The sequence below is a fragment of the Embiotoca jacksoni genome, unplaced genomic scaffold (genome assembly GCF_022577435.1).
Source record: "Embiotoca jacksoni isolate LCO1_2020_lvr unplaced genomic scaffold, fEmbJac1.0.p SCAF_11, whole genome shotgun sequence".
Taxonomy (NCBI): Eukaryota; Metazoa; Chordata; class Actinopteri; family Embiotocidae; genus Embiotoca; species Embiotoca jacksoni.
This window is the reverse complement of record NW_027185241.1, coordinates 17,330,284-17,352,652: the sequence shown is the minus strand read 5'-3', so window position 1 is coordinate 17,352,652 and position 22,369 is coordinate 17,330,284. Positions and strand designations below refer to the sequence as shown.

General features: G+C 41.9%; 1 protein-coding gene across 1 annotated transcript; it reads left to right on the top strand.

Annotated features, from left to right (window-relative positions):
* The first annotated feature begins 6,432 nt into the window (after positions 1-6,432).
* Positions 6,433-12,007, top strand: prdm13 (PR domain containing 13). Its single transcript, XM_069140348.1, has 4 exons — positions 6,433-6,600; positions 8,024-8,155; positions 8,284-8,404; positions 10,521-12,007. The coding sequence occupies exons 1-4, from the start codon at positions 6,433-6,435 to the stop codon at positions 12,005-12,007; spliced, it is 1,908 nt and encodes a 635-aa protein (XP_068996449.1).
* The last annotated feature ends 10,362 nt before the right edge of the window (positions 12,008-22,369 follow it).

The window sequence follows — 22,369 nt, the reverse complement described above, 5'->3', positions numbered from 1 at the left end:
TTGATGTCATTTGGGGGAGGGGTGGGGGTGGGGGTGGGGGGGTTGTTTGAGGGCAGGGAATGTGACCAGATACTATTTTCATGCTGGTAAAAGTCCATTTTTGCTCAGCTGAGAGAGATGTTGCATATGCTCACGGCTTTGGCTTGAAATGATAAAGAATGAAAAAAGCTAAAGGAAATTTGGGAGGGAACAGCAAGAGAGAGAGGGATAGAGTCACCTGAGGGCCGAGGTGGTAGCTCTGACACTTTCTGGGGGGCTAAGAAAATCCGTCTGTCAAATTTTGTCCTGCAGCACAGTGACGGCACACAGCCGTTTCCTGTCCTCATTCCATCCACATCCACACCTTTTCCTCCTGCTGCTGATTGGGAGAGATTGGATCTGGCCAGCAGATGCCAAACACAATCAGTGTCCTGCTCTGGGGCAAAGAGTGGAGACATGCTACACACCGATCCTCTGACAGAAACTGCAACAAAGGCCGGAGCAGGACCAGTGCCGTTATGGCAGCAATAATATTACTGTGCCATTATTATTATAATAGGACACATCTAACTGAAGTCAACAAAAGATCATTGCATGAAGAAAAGCTTTCAGTTCACTGAATACAGTGGAACTTTGAAGTGTTTTGCTTTTGTTCAAGATTTTTGTTTATTTAATATTTCTAGCTTCTCTTGCACTATTTTATTCCAATTTTAGACAACTATTCAGCTGGATTATACTCTATAGGTGACACCATTTAATTTTGACAAAGGAACTTGAAATATAAAATATGCAACAACACAAAAGCATCACCTACTCTGAGTATCTGTGGGGTATTTAAATGAGTAATAGAAAAGAAATTAATAAAATTAGGTTAGTCAGAAATAAATATAATAAATATGATTCAGTCACATTTCAATACAGATACAACTTGTTTTTCAACTACAATTACACAAATTCACTGTTGCCATTCAAGTAAAAAAAAAAAAAAAAAAAAAAAAAAAGGAAAATCAAGCAAAAACAAATTAAAAACAAGAAATTATAATCACCTCAAATCCACTTTATTGTTAAGCCATTGCATCTCCCTTGGACCAAAATCTTGAAACCCTATCACTGCAATATTAAATAATTTGTGTGATTGTTATGCAGAGACTTCACATTAAAATAATCAATATTTGTCCCGGACATCATTTCCACAAGCTCATCCCACCCGAGCTCTCTGGAGACAATTAGTTTGAACCCAGAACTGTCAATCGGAGATATAATGAGGAGCCGCGAGACGCTCCTATCATCAGATTACATTTTACAACGGCGAATTACAAATGTGCACCCGACCTGAAAGAGGTATAAACAAGCAGCTTTACGTTAAAGTTTAAGTCCAGGGGGTTAAATGAGACGTTCATCTCGGCATTATGAAGGGATGGAATTTACTAACGATATAATTAAAAGGCAAAGGAGTGCGCGTCTGTGTCTGTGTCTGTGTCTCGTGTGGACCGCGGAGCTCTCCATGGTGCTTCGTCTTCAAACTGACGCAATGGAAAAGGCGAGTGTGTCTTAATTAAATAAATAAAACGCAAAATGTTTTAAATTTCATACATAATGCTACATTCACTGTCACAATCAATGACGTGGCAAAATACATCCTTTCAAAATAAAAAAAATTCTGAAAATAAAAAAGGAAACGGAAATTTATATATATATAAAAAAATGACCATTATTATTATTATTATTATTGCAATATGACCAGAAAAAAAAGACAAAATCCCGTTCAAAAAATTATACATTTTTACTATTTTAAAATATAAATTAAACGGAGCAAAGCTATTAAATTATTCACACAGTTGTTCAGATAATAACCATGACTACAACATCTCGTCATATTCAACCACACAGGCAAGTCAAGGTTGCATGTCTTTAAACGTGCTCTTTGCCATTATAGTTGTTTTGCTCACACTTTTAGTTCGCAGAAACAACCCGTTTCGCCAAATGGGTCACTAACCTTCATCCTATAAGAAAAATGCAGTTTCTCTTCGAGCCGCGGGAAAGACCTCCTTATATTCACCAAGAAGGGCAAAAGTTGTGACTTTCTTTGGAATCTGTGATTTTCTGTCACTTTGTGCATATGCTTTGGGTGGCTAAATCCCAATTAGGGTCGGCTGACACGCTGCTCCATTCACGCACAGCCCTGCCTGCATACATTTGCTTAGGAATGAACTCCTCAAATAGATCTCCTGCTAAATGCGTTGGACAGCAGAGAGAATCGGCCTGACTGACACTTTCTTTCTGAGGCGCTCGAGTGAGAAAAGGTATGAATTTATAAGGTACACCGAAACATATCAATTCACGCAACTTCACACGCTTTTATCCGCGCCTCCTCATGCGAGACAAAGTGAGTTTAAGTCAGGGAAATGTGGCCTGAAAAAGCCCGACGCAAAAACTTTGTTGAGACTTTGAATACCAAAACGGTGCAGCCCACTTCGCGGGGGGAAAAAAGAGAGAAAGCGTTTGGAATGAAATCACGCATGAACAGCGTTGAATCAGGTGCCGTTTATTCTGCTCCTCTCTAATGCGAATTTGAATATTAGTCTGGGTTAAAATCCCAATCATGTCATCTGGTGGGAGTCCCATACAAGCATAATTACTATTCAAACGCCTCGCTAATGTCCCACCCGCATCAAGGCAGCTGGTCACGGTGCAGCTTGCATCTTTCCCCACAATTCTCAGAGAGTAAAATACCTTGAATATGACTGGGGGTTGTTTTAAAATAAAGAAAAGAGAAGCCAGAACAAGATAAACAGGCCTCTCTAAGGCTTTTTTTTTCTCCCGGGCTCAGATCTGAAAGGAATAATAATAAGTTCTTATTGTTTCACAGAAAACCACAAGCATGAGGATTTAAGTTTCCTTTTTTTGATTAAAAGAAGTGTGACCAAATGATGTGAGAGGTACAGGAGGAAGAGAAATAAATGGATCTAGACAAACACAAAGTCATTTCTAAAACGTGGGAATCTGTGAGAAATAGGCCACATTGCTAAGTGGGACAATGATTGGGCTCTGCTGAATAGACCCAAACAAAGTTTATGGGTCGACATAAAAAATGTGTTTTCTTCGAGCTCGGAGGGCTCTTAAATGGTAGGCCATTGAAACCAGTCCAGGAGAGGTGGTGGTGAACCCTTGGCACCCCTGAAGTATAGTCAGGGCGCATGAATGGAGATCCCTGGTGGGGCATTGCTCTCTGTATTTACCGCGTTGCTTTGCTGACAGGTTGTTCCTCTATATTCATGGCTCATTAATGGCCAACCAGTTAAATCAGAGAGCCCCACCGTTTAGACAGTTAAAATCCAAAAAAGGCTGGCAAGAGTCAGGCAGAGCCGCCCATAAAAACGTCTCCCTCCTTTTCCAAGCTCCGATTCTTCTCAGGTCGTTATTTAAGTTCACTAAAGAGATGAGGCGTTGGTTTAAGAGAAGCGCACTTGCGGAATGCTGTTGATTGACTCCGCAATATTGTCCCGGAATAAAGATCCAAGCATGTAATTAATGTGTCTTTTCTTTTTTCTTTTTTCTAAAGGAGGAGGGACAATACCGCCGGTCAAGCCATTTAATTTCATTTAATTTTCCATCCCATTTGCTTCCAACACTGCCTTCATTCTGGCACCGAGCCTTTTCACTTCGCTCTTCAGGGCTTCAGAGCGCACAGTGGAGCGGGGACTTCTCCGCAAACAGAAAGGAAACGTCTTCGCCTCTCTTATTTACCCCCCCCTCCCTCCCTCCCCTCCTTTCCTCTGAGAATAATTAATTTCACTGTGGAGAAGTGCGGGACTTTAAAGCAGCGCAGGGGTGGATGGGAACCAGTCGCGAATGGCGAGGCGTTAATAAATAACCCCTCCGCACAGCCGGGCGCAAACATTGCGCCTATTGATGAGATTGTTCGCGTGTCGTTCAGGCTCTTTGGGCGGACTGTGGAGGAGCGCTGGGACGAGAGAGGCAAGAGAGGGAGTGAGAGGAGCAACATGGGATGCCTGCAGAGAGAGAGAGAGAGAGAGAGAGAGAGAGAGAGAGAGAGAGAGAGAGAGAGAGAGAGAGAGAGATTTTTAGTACCTGAATTGTTTAATGTTTCTTTGGGGAAACATAAGTCTTCCAAAAAATAATGAATGCGTTCATTTTAACTGATTTGTATTTTCTTTTTTGTTTTAAACTCCTTTATTCTTGTTTGATTCATTCTTTTATTTTGAAAGTTCATCAAATAACATATACAGGTGTGCTACCTTTAATTTTTCTCAAATGTTTATCATAACTACTTGTTCCAGGGAGATTTCTGACTCACAAATTGTAAGCAACGTGCCATGATTCAGATTCAGACACACACACACACACACACACACACACACACACACACACACACACACAGAGGTCACAGTGGAGAGGTCAGAGGTCAACATGTTCATGGTCTGGACTGATCGTCCACAGGTTCTTCTTCTCTTTCTCTGTTCAGACTCATCACCACAGCATCAAAAGCCTCCAATGACTTGAAACAACCTGCTGCACAGAAGCCTCATCCTGCAGTTTTCTCTCATATCTCCCATCACTGGAATATCATGGAGCCTCAAATATGTGGGGAATGTAGGTTCTGTTGTTGTTGATGTGATCTGAAGTAACATAGCCTATATGTAATATGTAATTAATATGAACGGTGTTAGAGTTGGTCTAATGTCATGAATCCAATAAAGATCCCGCTTTGCATTTGACTGATTGCATTAGCTATTGACAGCCTACAGTTTAATTTATATGAATATCTTTCAGATACATGAGCAGGTGAAATGATCCCCCTCCTTTGACTTCTGAAGTTACAAAAACAAAAAGCCATTATACAACCAGAAAACTGGCCCAAAACTTAAAACAATGCAGGGCTGCCTTTCTGCACTTATGCAAACTTCTGGAGATACATGCTGTTCATAGGGCACTAGTTATAATAATAATAATTTAAAAAACCCTGCAAATCCAACAATCCCCCAATTAATTAATCAATCAATCTGTCAATCATTTCACTTAAATCAATCAGTCAAACACCTTCAATCAATATGACTTTTTTTCTATCTGATCATAAACTTATAGAGACAATATCAAATAAAAAAATGTTGACATGTTTTTCTCCTCAAATTGGCAACATAACATAAAGATGACTGCTGCTGTTGTAATTTTTGCCTACTATTAATAAAGTTTTTGGTTATTAATTTTAAATCTAAAAAAGAAATATAAATTAAATATGAATTATGCATTTATAAAAAAATATATTATACAATGATTTTGTGTTTTTTTTCCTTTTTTCCAAGAAGAATAAACGTGTGTTGAATACTGCAAGATGAGACAAGAAACCCACAAGTGTGTATGTGTGTCTTAGTGTGTGTGTGTGTGTGTGTGTGTGTGTGTGTGTGCCCTGGGAAGATGGTGATGATTATTTTCTCTCTCTCTCTCTCCTGCTGCTGGTTCCCCCTTTTCAGTACCTGCCTGATCTCAACCCGGCACACGCCGAGAGTCAATAGAAGTTAACAAGTCCTCTAAACTTTCCTGCTCCTTTTGTTAAACTACGGCCACAAAGGAGGAGGGAGAAGAAAGCCCTTTGAAGTGTCCGAAACCTAAAGACTGCCAGCCAAGTAGATTTAAAGTAGCCACTGTTTTCCAAAAAACCTGCGTGAAAGGGAAGAATGGAAAAGGGTGAGGATTTATGGATAAATTATACAGTGGATTTGTCAGTTAAAATATCGGAACTGTCTGGAGGACAAAGCCACATGCTGAGGATTAATGGCCGCTCTGGACCTTTGATTCTGCACCCTCTTTTCTCTGCCCTTGACAAATTGGATTTCGGGGATGGGAAGGTCGCCTGGCCCTTTGTGTCTCTTGACCGTTTTGGAGCAATTCATTATGCGGTGGGGTGAGGGAAAGTCTCCATGTGACCAGGCCGGCCCGTTTTCCCTCTCTGCACAGCTGCTGAGAGAGCCCAACTCTCTCACACTCATTCACACACACACACACACACACACACACACACACACACACACACACACACACACACACACACACACACACACACACACACGCACTGCTGCTGCAAACTCAGGACCCCCTCCTCCCCTCTTCTCCCCCTTTAAACTACCTTATAGCACAGCATCACCTCTCTGCAACACCCTCCCCTCTTCCCGTGGCTGCACACACTCACACACTTGCATCCTCAGATAGAGAGGTCGGGTGGAGGCTGGAGGGTGGAGCGCGAGGGAAGGGGGGTGGGAGGGTGTATGGGGGGGGGGGGGCGCTACCTTCCCCTGCTCCTTCACTAGAAAAGCCGGAGAGCATAACGCCACCGCGTCACTTCGAGGGCGGATATCGGCCTGTCCTCATCCTCTCTTCCTCCTCCTCTTCCTCCTCTTCCCTGCGCGCTCTCCCACTCGGACTCCATCAGTCTTCATGGTTCTGATCTCACCCCACGCCATGCAAGCCACCCGGGCGTCCACCACCGTCAGTGTGTTTGCGGACTGCAGCATCCCGGCCGGGCTCCGGCTAGGACCGGTACCGGGCATCTTCAAACTGGGGAAGTACGTGTCGGACCGTAAGGAAGTTGGACCCAAGAAAAAAGTAAGTTTAGGATATTCAAACTAAAAACAAAACGTTTGCCTAGAAATTATGGGATGATTTTATGTTTTTAAAAAGCTGAAAAATGCGTCTTATTTTGAAATATTTTAAAAGTGATGGTGCATTTAGTTTGATTAACTAAATTTGTTAACTTCTATGTTTTCATTATGAATTCAGTTATTCCGAAACCACGTTAGGAATTTGAACTATTTTAAATGCATTTAACCCTTTTTTTTTCCCCAAAGAAAAGTGTACGTCTCTTATTGAACCCATTACTTTGGAATCTTTTTAAATACATGCAGGTGCAATAATAATACAAATACATTATCTGGATTTGGATTTTCAAAGCTGCACTGTCAAACTCCATCGGGCCCTGAGTTATTAATTGGTGTGGCCTGTCAAGTTAGAAATAATTGAGCTCCATTAGTGGCCGACTTGTCAGTCTGTGCTTCTACTTAACCGGCCTAATGGGCGGCCCGGGTCTGCTGTGTGGGATTTCATGCCCTCAGCCGCCTCACATTTCACTGCCTGGCGGGCCTGTTATCCCGATGAGCCGTTTAATTTTAATGTAATCCGGCCACAGAAAGATGCCACTGAGGCTGCAGCCGCATCCCGAGGCCAAGAAAAAAATATTTATAACAACAAACGTGCTAAAAGATCGAACTGAACAATTTCCATTCATGTTATAGGACAGGGATTATTTAGATTACCTGCAGCGTGGTGCAAAATTTGATATTTAAAGTTTAGAACCGCCAAAAAAAAAAAAAAAGTAGAAGGAAAAAAAAAGGCTAATAATAAAAAACGAAATTTAACAAATCCAACATGCAAACATTTATTTTTACACGCACAGGATCGAACAAGTTGTGTCTCCATAAGTGCATCTATAACTGCACCCTGTTATTGTTGAAGCTGTCAGCGCGTGTGATTGATGCGTCTAAATGCGTGGCCCCGGGGCTGCCGACGATCATCAGGTGCAATCTCTGTGTCAAATGTCACGCTTCGATCTTTAATGTCCTTGAACAGTTTAGAAACGCTCTGACACTCCTCAAATTCGTTTCTCATATCAACTCAATTAGGCCCGTGTGTCATTCTCTTTAGTAAATTATCAGCAGAGCGGATAAAGACACATTAAGCGCGTTTTGGTCATGCGTGGCCGCAGCACCTCCAGGTACTATACAGATAAAACACAGTCATATGGTGATCATACTTGCCAGAATATTTGATAAGTAAAACATAAATGAACAAATAAATAAATATAAACACAAAATAAAGGCTGAGTAAACAGGTTCAGAGGGGAAAGTGTAAAACGTATTTGAAAGAGGCAGCTGTTCATTCCGGTGTTCATTTAAGCATGTGCTTGTTTTTGTTTGTCTGGGGAGCCTTTAGTGTTCATATTCCCATCATCATGTTTCCTTCTCTGGCTCAGATCCGCCTCGTGAGGGGGGAGTTCGTGGATGAGTCAGGCTGTCCCGTGCCAGACTGGATCGGATTCATCCGCGCCGCTAGGAACAGTCAAGAGCAAAACCTGGAGGCTGTGTCGGACTTACCTGGCGGACAGGTGAATGCTCCCCCTTCCCATCACATCACACTAGTCAGGCCTCGTGAAGTTTCTCAATGTCACTTTTCTTTCGTTGTATTTGAATACGTCAGTTAAAGTCGTTTTTTTCCCCATGTTTCTATTTGGAGATTTTTTACCGCGTGCTGAGAGAAATCCAAGCAGGAGAGGAGCTCAGTGTCTGGTACTCCAACGCTCTGGCCCAGTGGTACGACATCCCCACCACGGCCACCCCCACGCACGACGAGAAAGGTAAATGAGACTGCTAATAATGGTGCAGGGTGGGGGAAGTTTAACGGTCTGTGAGCGCTTGTGGATAAAAAAAAAAACAACAACAAAAAAAAAACCCGGTGGGAATGATGATGTGGAGCATTTCATATTTTCAATTATTTCTAATAATAATAATAACAAGAGCGGTTTTATCTCAAATTATTTTTCATTTTTCTACTTCTATTTTACTTTTAATTTTTATGTGATGCAACAAATACCAACTGTGGCCCCCCCGCTTCACACAGAGAGATGACAGTTAAATGACTGCCAATACCCGTGATGGCCCTGCTTCATTGCGCAGAGATGGAAATCAATTGGATGTTGTTTTTGTTTTTTCCTCAGGCAGCCTATTTAGGCTTTTTATTTATTTATGTATATACATGTAAATAAATGAATAATTTATTCTGCAAAAGAGTTTTCGTTAAAAAAATAAAATACATTTTAGAATAATTTCGTTTGGGGAGAAAGAAAATAATGAAATTACCTGAAGGATATGGAAATATTTCAGGTCGGAAAGAGTTTGAACTGCAGCGGCGTTGATCCGTTTGAAAGTGATGAAGAACTGATGAAGACAAAACAGTGGACAACAGCTCGAACTGAAAATATAATTTGACTTGATATTTTTTTTTACAAATTAAATCTAATTGACAAGAAAATAAATAAAACATAAAGCAAAATTAAAGCACTAAAGTAAAATCTGAATATTAATTAGCAGAGATATCAGTTTCTATTTGATGATTTCTTGTTTGAGTGAGTTTTGTCATCAGTCTATGTTCGGACTTTTAATCCATTTGTTTGGGTTGTGAAGATCATTTGGTGTTTGCGCTTGGGGATTAATGTCTAATCTTGGTAAAACAGCATCTGAGCAGGAACTAATCCGTTTATTAAAAAGATTATCAACAGATTATTTGCAGGAATTTCCCTCAACAGACGTTGATTTTTTTTTTTTTTGTAATATTTTTTTTTCGAACTGTGAGGGATTATTAATGATTTGTAAAGCAAAACCGCGCAGCTTCAAATAATAGTTTCTTAAGCTTTGATAGAAAAAAAAAAATCGAATTGTGATGAAGTAATTACGGTGCATTAACCAGAATAAAAAAAGCAATTAAAAGCAGATACTGACGAGTCTCGGCGAGCGTGAAGAAGAAGAGGCTGGTGATTCAGTCGCGAGACGGAGGTTAACAAATGTCATCGGGTCATTAATATTCATGTATTCAAAAGCAAATAAATTCAAAAACAAGTGCTTCACGGTAAATTAGGTGGGTGCGTTAAGGTATTGTGGCCTAATGAATGCTAACTTTTATGTGGGGTGTATATTGCCCTGATTCTCCGGCCCAACACACCGTGTGCGCTCCTGAACATACGCTCCCTCCCATTATTAGGCGTCAACAGATGGGCCAGCACCATTGTTTCTGGAGACTTGCGATTTCAAGCAGCAGCTGCTGTCACTTCCACGAGAAAGAGCGCAGAGAGCAAAAGTCCCGCATTCAATGCATTGGTTTCTGAGCGCCAGATTGGGCAGGGCGTTTGGCCTTTAGATGGTGAGCATAAACAACGGCCAGTATGAGGATTACAAAATCATTACATCTATATTAACCTCTGAGTGCCCGACTGGGGGTCATTGGGATGGCTCCATGTGTCTGTTACCATTTGGCACCACATCTTAGAACACGGATCGTATCAATTTGGCCTGATTTTAAATTGCAAGTGATGTGCAGCAGTGACTGATGACAACCTGTTATTAAAGGACATCGGTCCGTTTAAATATGAGAGTCCCTTATTTCCAATGAAACTGTGAATTACGGAATAATTATGTTTTAATTTTTTTTTTTTTTTTTTTTAATACATATTCTCTGTGTATGTGTGTGTATGTTAGGGGTGGGAGGTTACTTGTCTGTGTGGTGCTCACAGGTCTTTTTTTTCTACAGGTCACCGGAACTGTTATTTACATTTTACGCACGAACCCGGCGTTTTACGCTAAAAAAAAATAAATAAAGTGCTAATTTCAATGTATTCTCATGCTTCACGGAGTGTTGCATGACTTATTGATCCATGTTTGTCTCATTATTAATGTAATGTTCGTGTTTTGTCTCTACAGGTGAGGAGCGTTACATCTGCTGGTACTGTTGGAGAATATTCAAATACCCGAACACACTCAAGGCCCACGTCCACTTCCACTGCGCTCTGAGCAACGGGCGGGGGTTTGTGAGCAGTGAGCAGGCCAGAGGCACCGAGACCTTCAGCAGGTCACCAAAATCTGGAGACATTCCCAACACCTCCACCTCTCCGAGGAGCGGTCACAGTAACTCCTCCATATCGGACTCTGGCAGGCGGACAGTGTCGTCCTCGCCGTTTTTAAACAAAACGCTGACAAAGAAAAGCACCTCTGAGGAGCAGGACAGGGCCCTTGACATGAGCGTTACCTCCGCCAGAAACCAGGGACACCTCCTCGGCCTGGGAACCACATCCTCGGTGTTGAGCAGCATGGGCTTCCACCCGGGCGTGCGCTCTGCCTTCAAACCAACCGGCGTCTCCAAAGTCCCGGGCGCAGACACCTCCAGAGAGGAGGCCAACGGGAAGCTGAGCGGCCTCGGATTCAGCAAACTCATAGGGAACATGAAACCAATTCGCAACGTGGGCGAGGGCCTAAACGGAGGAGGGAGCCACCCTCCCAAGTGTGCACCTGCAATTATGGACTCCACATCTCCGATGGTGCCGTGCACAAACGCTATCCGAGGTTTCCCGCTGCTGCCTCACGTGGAGGAGACCTCAGCTTTTAAGCACGTAGAGAGTCGGATGCATTCCGGCCTGTCTCCGTCCCGCTACCCCCAGATGCCCCCAGGACTCCATTTTGAAAGGTTCTCTCTCCCTCACTTTGACGGCGTCAAGACTTACGGTGGAGACTGTAACATCCCTCTGATGCCCTTTACTGTCTACAATGGGGAGCTTTTGTATAGCTCACCCTACTATCCGCTGAAATTCCACTTCAGCAACCTCCTCAAGTACCCAGAGTCCATGTCCTACTTTGGCGCGCCTTCACTGAGCCAAGACTTGGGCTCAATCACAAACATTGACCGGGAGATCGCTATGCATACACAACAGCTGTCTGAAATCGCCGCGGAGAAGAACCGGACGAGGCTGGACTCCATGCCCGCTGGGAGCGCCAGCAACGCCGGGTCAGGGAAACCCAAAAAGGGACACCTTTGTCTCTACTGCGGCAAGCTGTACTCGAGGAAATACGGCCTGAAAATCCACATGAGGACTCACACAGGTTACAAGCCGCTCAAGTGCAAGGTGTGCTTCAGGCCCTTCGGAGACCCCAGCAACCTGAACAAACACATCCGGCTCCACGCCGAGGGGAACACGCCCTACAGGTGCGACTTCTGCGGGAAGGTGCTGGTGCGGAGGCGGGACCTGGAGAGGCACGTCAAGTCCAGACACCCCGGACAGACCGTCAAGAAGCTGGAAGACAAACCGGGCGGCCTGTTTGAGGACGCGGAGCAAAAGAGCGACAACGACAGCGACGTGGACGTGTGCTTCACCGACGACCAGAGCGACCAGGAGTCGAACAAGAACAATGACTGAGATGTTTTCATGTCAACAGAGACTGCTCATTGTCTTTAAACGCTATACACAGCAAAACGTGTCATTTAGTATTGTATGAAGTCTTGCATTTTTTTAAATTTTAGACCCAAAATCTCTGAACGAAATCATGATTCACAATATTGTTATATGGCCTCCAAAAAAAGCTTTTCAAAAATATATTCAGACAAAAAAGACGTTGACATAAAGAAATATGATTCATATTCTCAGTATCAGTAATTGAAAGTAAAACGTTCAGTGTCTTGCTCAAGAACACTTTTTCCCGATGAGTAAAAAGAAAACAAATGTGGCCTTTGCGTTTTGGGACGTTCACCATAAAACAAAAATAATAATAACAAATGAGCTAGTCAGCCGGTTATGTTGCAGACATTTTAATTTGTTTCAAAAAAGCAAATCACCACAATTGTTTTCAGATTCTTTTTGATGCAAACGGAGAAATTGTCTTCATTTGCTGCGTTTCAAAAAGACATTTCTACAAAACCCACAAGAAAAACAATGATCCAACCTCAGAACAAAAACAAAAGCTGTCATGGCTGAATATGAGACTAAACGACGTTTTAAGTTAGATATTGTTTGCAGTGGGAAAAGGTAACACTATCTTTTGTAATATGTCTACCCCTGAGAGAGGATAAGGGATTTTACAAGCTATTTAACTAAAGTCATACCCCCCCCCCCCCCCCCCCCCTAAAATGATATAAAAGCACTACATTCCATCAGACTAGATATGAACACATTCTGGGAAATTATGAGCTTAAAAAAAAAAAACCGCGATTCTTTCGCATTTTATTTTATTTTTATTGTGAATAAAATCCCCATATTCCCCTCTAAACGGTCGGTTGCACTTTAAAAACAGCAATGGGCATTTCATCTCCACAAAACTGCTGCAAACACTATTATAATGAAACCCCCCCCCCCCCCCCCCCCCCCCCCCCCCCCACACACACACACACCTATTTGCGCCTCACTGAGTACCACACTAAATTTGCACTTTCTTGCCGAGGCATGCTGCTCTTAAAGAAGCAGCCAGCAGCGTCCAGTTTATTTAAGGAATTATTTCTAGAGAAAGAAGATGTATTGATTGCAGTTATGTAAAGAAGTTGTAAATTATGATATTTCACATTTCAGTGGAGAAGTGTTGTATGTTTGTTTATAAGTGATATTGTCTGGGAGGACAATATTTTACTCCTGTCAATTGAGTCGTTGGTTTTTGAATAAATTTAATTTAAAACATCCAAAATAAAAGTTGTTTGGTTCTCTATGTCCACGTGGTGACAGTTCTCTAACCCACCCAAATATTTCCACGTAAAAAACGATTACAGGTCTATTTGACAGAAGTTGAACTGATCAGCATTAATCAATAAATATTTTTGTAAATATTAGAATTAAATATTTTTGCAGGCCTTCTAACTGAGTGGAAATCCTCGAGTTATGGAGCGTCAATAAATCCATATTGATGCTCAGTCCGACCGGCCTGTTGCCATGAAGAACAACGTTAATACAGCTGACAGCAATGTCTTTTTCTGTTCCTCATTGTTTAAAATAAACAAATAAATAAATAACGGAAGTGACAGTGTTGGTTCCTGTCTGTTACGTGGTTAAATTGATAAAACCCATTTCATCAAGTGAACATTTTTCGACATTCTGCTGGTGATCGAGGAAAAAGTTAAAAATAGGACCTCCACACTACAATTCAATTTGAAAAATTACTTTAAATTTGATCTAATCCTAAAATGTCATTGAGATAAAGACCCCTTCGAAGGAAGACCAACAGAACAATACACATTCACAACCAGCAAACAAAACAACACGAAATTAATTAAAAGTCACACGAATCATAAAAAAATAAAAAAAATTATGTAAGACTCCAGTTTGAGGAAAGCTATTAGATCGGTAGAATATTTTCAGTGTCTGAAACCAGTTCTGCCAACACTGGTGCACAAATAAGGGGCATCTAAAGTTACTGGTTTTAGTTACTCGATTTAAAGTGAAGTAATTTGGAACTTGAATGGAAGAACTTTAGAAAAGAATATGAAACACTGTTACACAATCACCTCCTGCAATTAGTAAAGGTATGAGTATTATTTGCAAATGGTACTGAAAATAGCAAAATACCTGGTCCTGTATCTCACCTTACATATTACAACTAAACTATTTTATATATTTTACAAGCTCATCATATATTTTATATCCAAAATACAGAAATACTAAAAATGGCTACAGCTGTCAGGTAAATGCAACTGTGTAAAATGTACAATATTTAAGAATATATTGGAGCAAAAGTGGAAAAATTGAAACAATTATGTAAAGTACAAGTAATTAATTTGGACTTTTGTACGGTCAAATATATATGAAAAAAAGAAAAAACTTGGTTCGAGAACAATTTGCTTTTATTTTTTGTGAGTGAGCTGAACTCAAACCAAATGTAACCCATGGTCTGTCACAGTCACATCTTTGGGTGAGTGCAGCTTTACTGAAAATTATAGAAATACATCCTCTTCAGAGGAGTTTGCACAAAATCATATAGAAACTCATCTCTGAAGGAAAAATCCTGAGAAGCTATTTAAATACAATCTGAAATATGAATATTGAAAATTCCCAGTTGGTGCCGAGGAATTTGTATCTCTTAAATGCCGGCATTACGTGTTTCTACATGTGTATTCCCACAAGGTTTTGCAGATCTATTTCATTATCAAAGCCTGACCTTTCTGAGGCTTCGGGTGAGGGTGGGGGTGGAGGGGTGAGGGGGTTGCCACCTTCTATTTGGATGTGGTGGACTCCAACAGGCTTGTTATCCCTGTCCTCCCCTGGCTGCTCTTCACACACTCACGCTCCCCCGGCCCGTCAAACCTCCACTTCGGAGACGGCTGCAGCCATTTCTGAGACATCCCAGATGTGGATATAATCTGGCCAAATCTGAACTCTAAAGCAGTGCAGGCCAAAGTATTAAGAGACACCCCTGTTGTACACCAGACCAGTAGATGCAACAGAGTTCCTTCCACTACACAACCTTTGTTCTGCACACAGTCCTCCTCGGCTGTGGTCGACAAAGAAGTACAGCAGGGAAATAAGAGCAGAAAGCCAGTGGTTTTCAGTTGGCTGCAGAAAAATTACTGCTTCGTTTTTATATGATTTAAAGGCAGTAAAGGATGGATCCACCCTGAAGCCACTTTGTTAGAATTTAAAAAAAAAAAATCTGCCTATAGAGCGTCGCCTCTGTCCCTGCCACTTCTGTTTAATGTTAGGACGGTGGTGACACAAGAAAAACACTTCAACTCTGACAAGAGGAGACTTGATTCCCCTTCACTGTTCTGTCTGTCTGGGTTGGAAATCTCATCTCTCTCACATATTCAATAGGACAATTCATACTTGGTAATTTAAATCAACACTAATGGATTGATGTATGGATTCAGTTAGTATAATGTACCTGAATATAAAGTATACCATACAAAAAAAATGAAGAGTCTTGGTACAGTGAAATGTAACTGTACCTTGGTTCTCAAAAAATGATCTCGGAGAAGTAAAAAAAAAAGGTATTTAATAAGACTTAAAGCAAAAAAATCAAATGTAAAGATGGTGAAAATGTTAAAAATGTGAAGGCCGCACTGGTGTCGCTAATTAATTAAATATCCTCTACAAACGCAGAAAGGAAAATGTCCATCAGTGACTGAATTTCAATATTTAATCCCTCTCAGTTCACATGACTGTAAAAGTAATAATATTAATTCAACACATTACTAAGTAATGCAGTATTTTATGTGCACAAATCACCAACAACTTCCCACCAGATAGCTGTTGGGCTATGTATGGACCACTTAGGCTGATTTTCAAAGTAAACTATACACACATACAGTTTCCCACTTTTGCCTCATTTGGAGGCTGTTTGAACAAGAAACGGGCCTGTTTATCTCTCCCAGTAACTACACCATGAATACTTACAACTAACAAGCTGAGTAGAAATCGAATGTGTTGGTACTCCATATTGGCGAGTACTACACCGATTCAAGCAGCGTGTTTGGCTTTCAATGGATTTGAGCTTTGACTCTCTCTCAGAAAATCTTGGCTTTTTCCATCCAGCTAAAAGCTGCCTAAAGTGCAGCAGTGCTGGATTTCTTGAGGGTTTCCCATTAGTGAGGTTGAAATGGTTGGTGGGGTTGAGTGAGAGTCAGGTCCCTGCAATGGTACAGATACAACTGAACAACAAAGCTAAGCATTTGATTTGTTGGTTGATCTTTGTCCACCTACTGGTCACAAGCTTTGGATAGCATCAGAAAGAATGTGACGGCACATACAAGTGATCAAATGGGATTTTTCCAAAGGGATGGTGACCTCACTTTTCCCCAAAAGGGGAGCTCAGTGATTTGAAACCCAAGCTAGCATTGGCTGCAAGGAATTATCTTTTAAAAAGAAGTGTTGTGCTTTGCAGTTGAATTTAATGCGATGCATTGACCGTCTTAGTGCCTCGCACTGAATTTATTCCCTAGCATATTCTGAGTTTAAGACAAGAGGAACAAAGGGGCAGTGTGGTGCACATGAAATCATTCACCAGAATCTATACCAAACATGCATTCGCATTTTAATTGGCCACAAATGAACCCACAGGAATTATTGTAATTTACCACAAAGTGTTTTCACACTCAGCAGGGGTGTGGCTTTAGACGGTCGGAGCTGACTGTCCCTTTATGCGTCTGCTCCCTTGTGTTCACTGTACTCTGTATTATATTCTCCCCTCGGCGCACAATACTCCGGGCTCTCCACTCCGGGCCCCCGCATCAGTCTGGATCAGATCCAGACTTTGTTTGCGTTCAAACCCCCTTCACTCTCTCACACTGCAACACCCTGCTTGCTCATCCCCTCCCACCAGCGTTTTCAATCAATTAGTGCCGTTCATTAGTGGGAACATTGGGGGGAAAAAAGAGTTTGAATGAGGGAGTTTGACTCTCAGCCTAGAGTTTGATCCAAAACCTGACTTCACCGGCAGGCAAACCACCACATCAGGGTCGACTTGTTTCCAGGCTACGACGGAGTCTCTTCTAAAGCCTGGTGCGGGTATCCTTGATCACAGGAATCCTTTTCAACCTCCTGCTTCCACTGACCAAGCAATGACTGACACATGATAAAGGTAGTGGATGTTTCAACTTCACATTGCCATTTTTAACTAAAAAATATCATTCAGTGCTATGACGAGGTCAGAAAGAGGTCCCCAGTTATGTACGATTTTTAAGAAATCAATTTTAAATGGTCTTTAATGACTTCAAAATAAAAACTTTTGCGGCAGTTTTTAAGATATTCTTTCAATGCAACAGGCTGAATACAAAGCTATTCTAAACTGAGAGCCAATCATTATACGTAACCCAATCTATAGTTCTTGGCACGTGTACAGGAAAAAAAAAAAAAAAAAAAAAAAATGAGTATGATTACAGCACGGACACAAAAGCTGAAATCATAAGAGAGAAAAAGGTAATGTTGGACTGGATATATTTATATATTAAGGAGGTACAGGGACAAATAGTTGTGGGTCACTGGTGTTGTGCCATTTACAGTGGGTACGGAAAGTATTCAGACCCCTTTAAATTTTTCACTCTTTGTTTCATTGCAGCCATTTGCTAAAATCAAAAAAGTTCATTTTATTTCTCATTAATGTATACTCAGCACCCCATCTTGACAGAAAAAAACAGAAATGTAGAAATTTGTGCAAATTTATTAAAAAAGAAAAACTGAAATATCACATGGTCATAAGTATTCAGACCCTTTGCTCAGTATTGAGTAGAAGCACCCTTTTGAGCGAGTACAGCCATGAGTCTTCTTGGGAATGATGCAACAAGCTTTTCACACCTGGATTTGGGGATCCTCTGCCATTCTTCCTTGCAGATCCTCTCCAGTTCCGTCAGGTTGGATGGTGAACGTTGGTGGACAGCCATGTTCAGGTCTCTCCAGAGATGCTCAATTGGGTTTAGGTCAGGGTTCTGGCTGGGCCAGTCAAGAATGGTCACAGAGTTGTTCCGAAGCCACTCCTTTGTTATTTTAGCTGTGTGCTTAGGGTCATTGTCTTGTTGGAAGGTGAACCTTCGGCCCAGTCTGAGGTCCAGAGCACTCTGGAAGAGGTTTTCTTCCAGGATATCTCTGTACTTGGCCGCATCCATCTTTCCTTCAATTGCAACCAGTCGTCCTGTCCCTGCAGCTGAAAAACACCCCCATAGCATGATGCTGCCACCACCATGTTTCACTGTTGGGATTGTATTGGGCAGGTGATGAGCAGTGCCTGGTTTTCTCCACACATACCGCTTAGAATTAACGCCAACAAGTTCAATCTTGGTCTCATCAGACCAGAGAATCTTATTTCTCATAGTCTGGGAGTCCTTCATGTGTTTTTTGACAAACTCTATGCGGGCTTTCATATGTCTTGCACTGAGGAGAGGCTTCCGTCGGGCCACTCTGCCATAAAGCCCCGACTGGTGGAGGGCTGCAGTGATAGTTGACTTTGTGGAACTTTCTCCCATCTCCCTACTGCATCTCTGGAGCTCAGCCACAGTGATCTTTGGGTTCTTCTTTACCTCTCTCACCAAGGCTCTTCTCCCACGATTGCTCAGTTTGGCTGGACGGCCAGGTCTAGGAAGAGTTCTGGTCGTCCCAAACTTCTTCCATTTAAGGATTATGGAGGCCACTGTGCTCTTAGGAACCTTGAGTGCTGCAGAAATTATTTTGTAACCTTGGCCAGATCTGTGCCTTGCCACAATTCTGTCTCTGAGCTCCTTGGACAATTCCTTCGACCTCATGATTCTCATTTGCTCTGACATGCACTGTGAGCTGTAAGGTCTTATATAGACAGGTGTGTGCCTTTCCTAATCAAGTCCAATCAGTTTAATTAAACACAGCTGGACTCCAATGAAGGAGTAGAACCATCTCAAGGAGGATCAGAAGAAATGGACAGCATGTGAGTTAAATATGAGTGTCACAGCAAAGGGTCTGAATACTTATGACCATGTGATATTTCAGTTTTTCTTTTTTAATAAATTTGCACAAATTTCTACATTTGTTTTTTTCTGTCAAGATGGGGTGCTGAGTGTACATTAATGAGAAATAAAATGAACTTTTTTTGATTTTAGCAAATGGCTGCAATGAAACAAAGAGTGAAAAATGTAAAGGGGTCTGAATACTTTCCGTACCCACTGTATTTATCTCTTTATTAAGGTAAAATTAACATACATAGCCCACTGTACGCATTGCATTGTTAAGTTTGCACTGGAAAGCTGAAAGGCAAATGTTTCGTTGAAGAATTTGTTAAATTGAAAGTGTTCAACCGAGAAGTCTTTTAAAGACGAACTTCTGAATGAAATCTCGTTGCACTATTCAACAAACACCCTTGAAAACATGAACAAAAGGTAAAACATAAAGTTTGGATAATGCAGAACTTCGCTTACACTCGGATTGTCAAGATGGTTAATTTATTTTTCAGAAACATCAATTATTGGAGTGAAAACGTGGCAGCCTGTATCTCTCAGAATTAACCCCATGTTTGAATGGTTTAAATGGTTGAATGATCCTAAAAGATGGCTGATGTTATGATCAGAGTCTCATACGTTAATGTAACCTTTATTCAGCTGCTTCTGATACAACTTGAAGGAAGTGCCAAAGAACATTAAAAGTACATTTTCTATGCTTAAAAAAAACTCGAGATTCTATGAGTATGTCTACAGATGCCAATTTAAAATGTTTCTATAAAGTCTGATGGTGATAGTTTTCAGTTTGCATACGTTTCATTCAACTGATCTTTTTGGGGAACAAACTCAACCACTTCCTGTTCCTTCCTCAGTTCGGTTTCATCAACATTTTACGATACATTCACTCACTGAGTAAATGATGCAAGCGGCCACCAACAGTGACGTCACCCGTTGGTTTGTGAACGGCTGTTATGAAGCCTCAAGTTCAGATTTTTCACGGTGCCATCTTGCTAGTTCGGAGCAGGAAGTGACCATATTTGGACGAGCCGGGGGAGAGCCAACGGTGGATCTGACTGATCTGATTGGAAACCCGGCGATACTACGTCCTGCCCACCTGGAGCTGGAACCTGACTGCAACACAGCCCTGTCAATCAAACAGACACGCCCCCAAAAACACTTTTTTTTTTTTTGAAGCAAATTTTATAAATAATGACGGGATCATTTTCAGATGGACGGCCAGAAAATGATTAAGAAGGAGTGACTTTAGCCAGCAAAACCGAAATGACTTGAGTCTATGGAGCCAACCCCTAGTGGCACCCGGCATTATTGCACTTTAGGGCATTTCTGCATCAGCCTAATTTTTCAGACCCGAAAGCTCAGTACACCTTCATATACAGTCTATGGATGCAAGTCATCGATTAGCGGGAATACATCCATGTGGAGGTCCTTCTGTACTCTGAGCTAACAGCTAAAGTTGTGGGAAGTTAGCACAAGATAATCGACGGCCTAATTCCTCGAGTGATTCCTCTTACTGAACCCTACGAACATAAACGCGCACACCTTCAAGATATGGAATTTCCCGATAAGCACAAACTTCAAATGCTAGGTTTTCCATGCGAGTGTAGAGGAGACCATCCTCTCACTGCAAGGGAACGGTGGATGTTAAACCATTCGTTCGCTGAACATACCACAACGTGAACGTTATGTCTGGGTAACAGTCAGCGGCTAAAACTGACGCAATCAGGCACATGTTCAAGAGTAAGACCGTACTGTAGATCAGTTAAATGACTTGAACGTTACTAAAACCATCGATCACCTCTGATATTCAGCAAGAATATACTTCTTTTAAAATTTTTTTTAAATGAATTATAACCTGTAAACATTGATTGTCAAATTGACAGCACTTCCGGCTCTGGACGCCAGGGATCATGGAAACTACACCATTTGGTCATGTTTCAGTTGAACAACTGGGACAACGCCGTCACAGCTCTGGTCAATGACTCGGTGAACGAATCTTTCGAATGAATATTTGTAATGCACCGATTCTAAATCCTGAAAAGATCAAATTTTCACATCAACAGACAGAGACGCTCTTCAGTAGCAGCTCGGACCACAGCCTGGACTTTTGGTCGAGGCTTCCTATATCGAGGGCAGCTGTCGACTGCGGTCCCGTAGAGCAACTCACTGTGGCACTGTGAGAAGTTCACCATGCCCTCTCCAATGAGAGCCGCGGTCAGACACTCACCAAGCTTCAGAACGCTTCTTGAGGTACAAAAAACATCCTCTCCATTTTGACTGACACCACTGTTGGGACTCACAGGTTACACATTTGAAATTAAGAGGGAGAGATTTTCTTGGAAGACGGAGACAGCAATGTTTACAGTACAACATTGGTTTACCCTTTAATGTCCAGCCATGCTACTACTGTGGCTCTAAGGACGGTACTGCCAGCCTCCCAATCGGTTAGTCAGCTCTCCACTTTGATTTAAAATGAAATATCTCGGCAACTATTAGATTGATTGACTTTCTGGTCAGATTTTTATGATCCCCAGATAATGAGGCCGATTGACCTTAAAAAGAAGAGACTGTGGCCTCTCTTATGAACTGGGGTACCGGAAGATCGCAGCCCACCACTGAAGCGACCGGTCAAATCACTCCCCGAGTCCAGAGGTTCCAGTGAAAGAACTTTTATTCAAAATTAGATGATCATGTACAGAACGGAGGGGTTTGTTGGCGTTCATATGCGCGTCTGTGTTTGTGTGGTTGCTGAAAACAGAAGAAGAATACACAACTTAACAATAATGCAACTCAATAAAGAATAGATTGATTGTAACCCGTCACCAGCTGTGCACAACATGTTAACACAGTGGTGTTAACACACACAGTGGTGTTAACACGAGACCGACTATCTTATGAAGCGGATCGTATTCTGCAGGGACACTCACGCTATGAAGGATAAACCAACACAAGGTGCTTACAACACTTCATGAAATACAACACAGCCAGTGTACTTGAAACAGCAATACACAGGAACACATTAGTGGGTATCTTCACTGTGGACATTGTCGGGACAAGATCTCGACAGAGCCATGAAGAAAAGCACGCAGTGTGTTCAATCAGCCACGTGGGCTGAACGAGTGCATGCTGACATCGCGCTGACATTTAACATTACAGGCTGCGACAAAATAAGATTAAGACGTACAACCGGAAGAGTGACCGTAAGGACGTATGCGCGATTGTATTACTTGCAGATCAACGGACGCACACATGAATTTGTCAAACGCAGTAACGCACATTAATGACTACAACTTCTAACTTTGGCAGAGGAAAGCTGCCCTGCGCAGGTCTGCAGGCTCACACCGGAGTGACGGAACGTACCACTCCGAGGGGGTGTGCCGGAATAGTC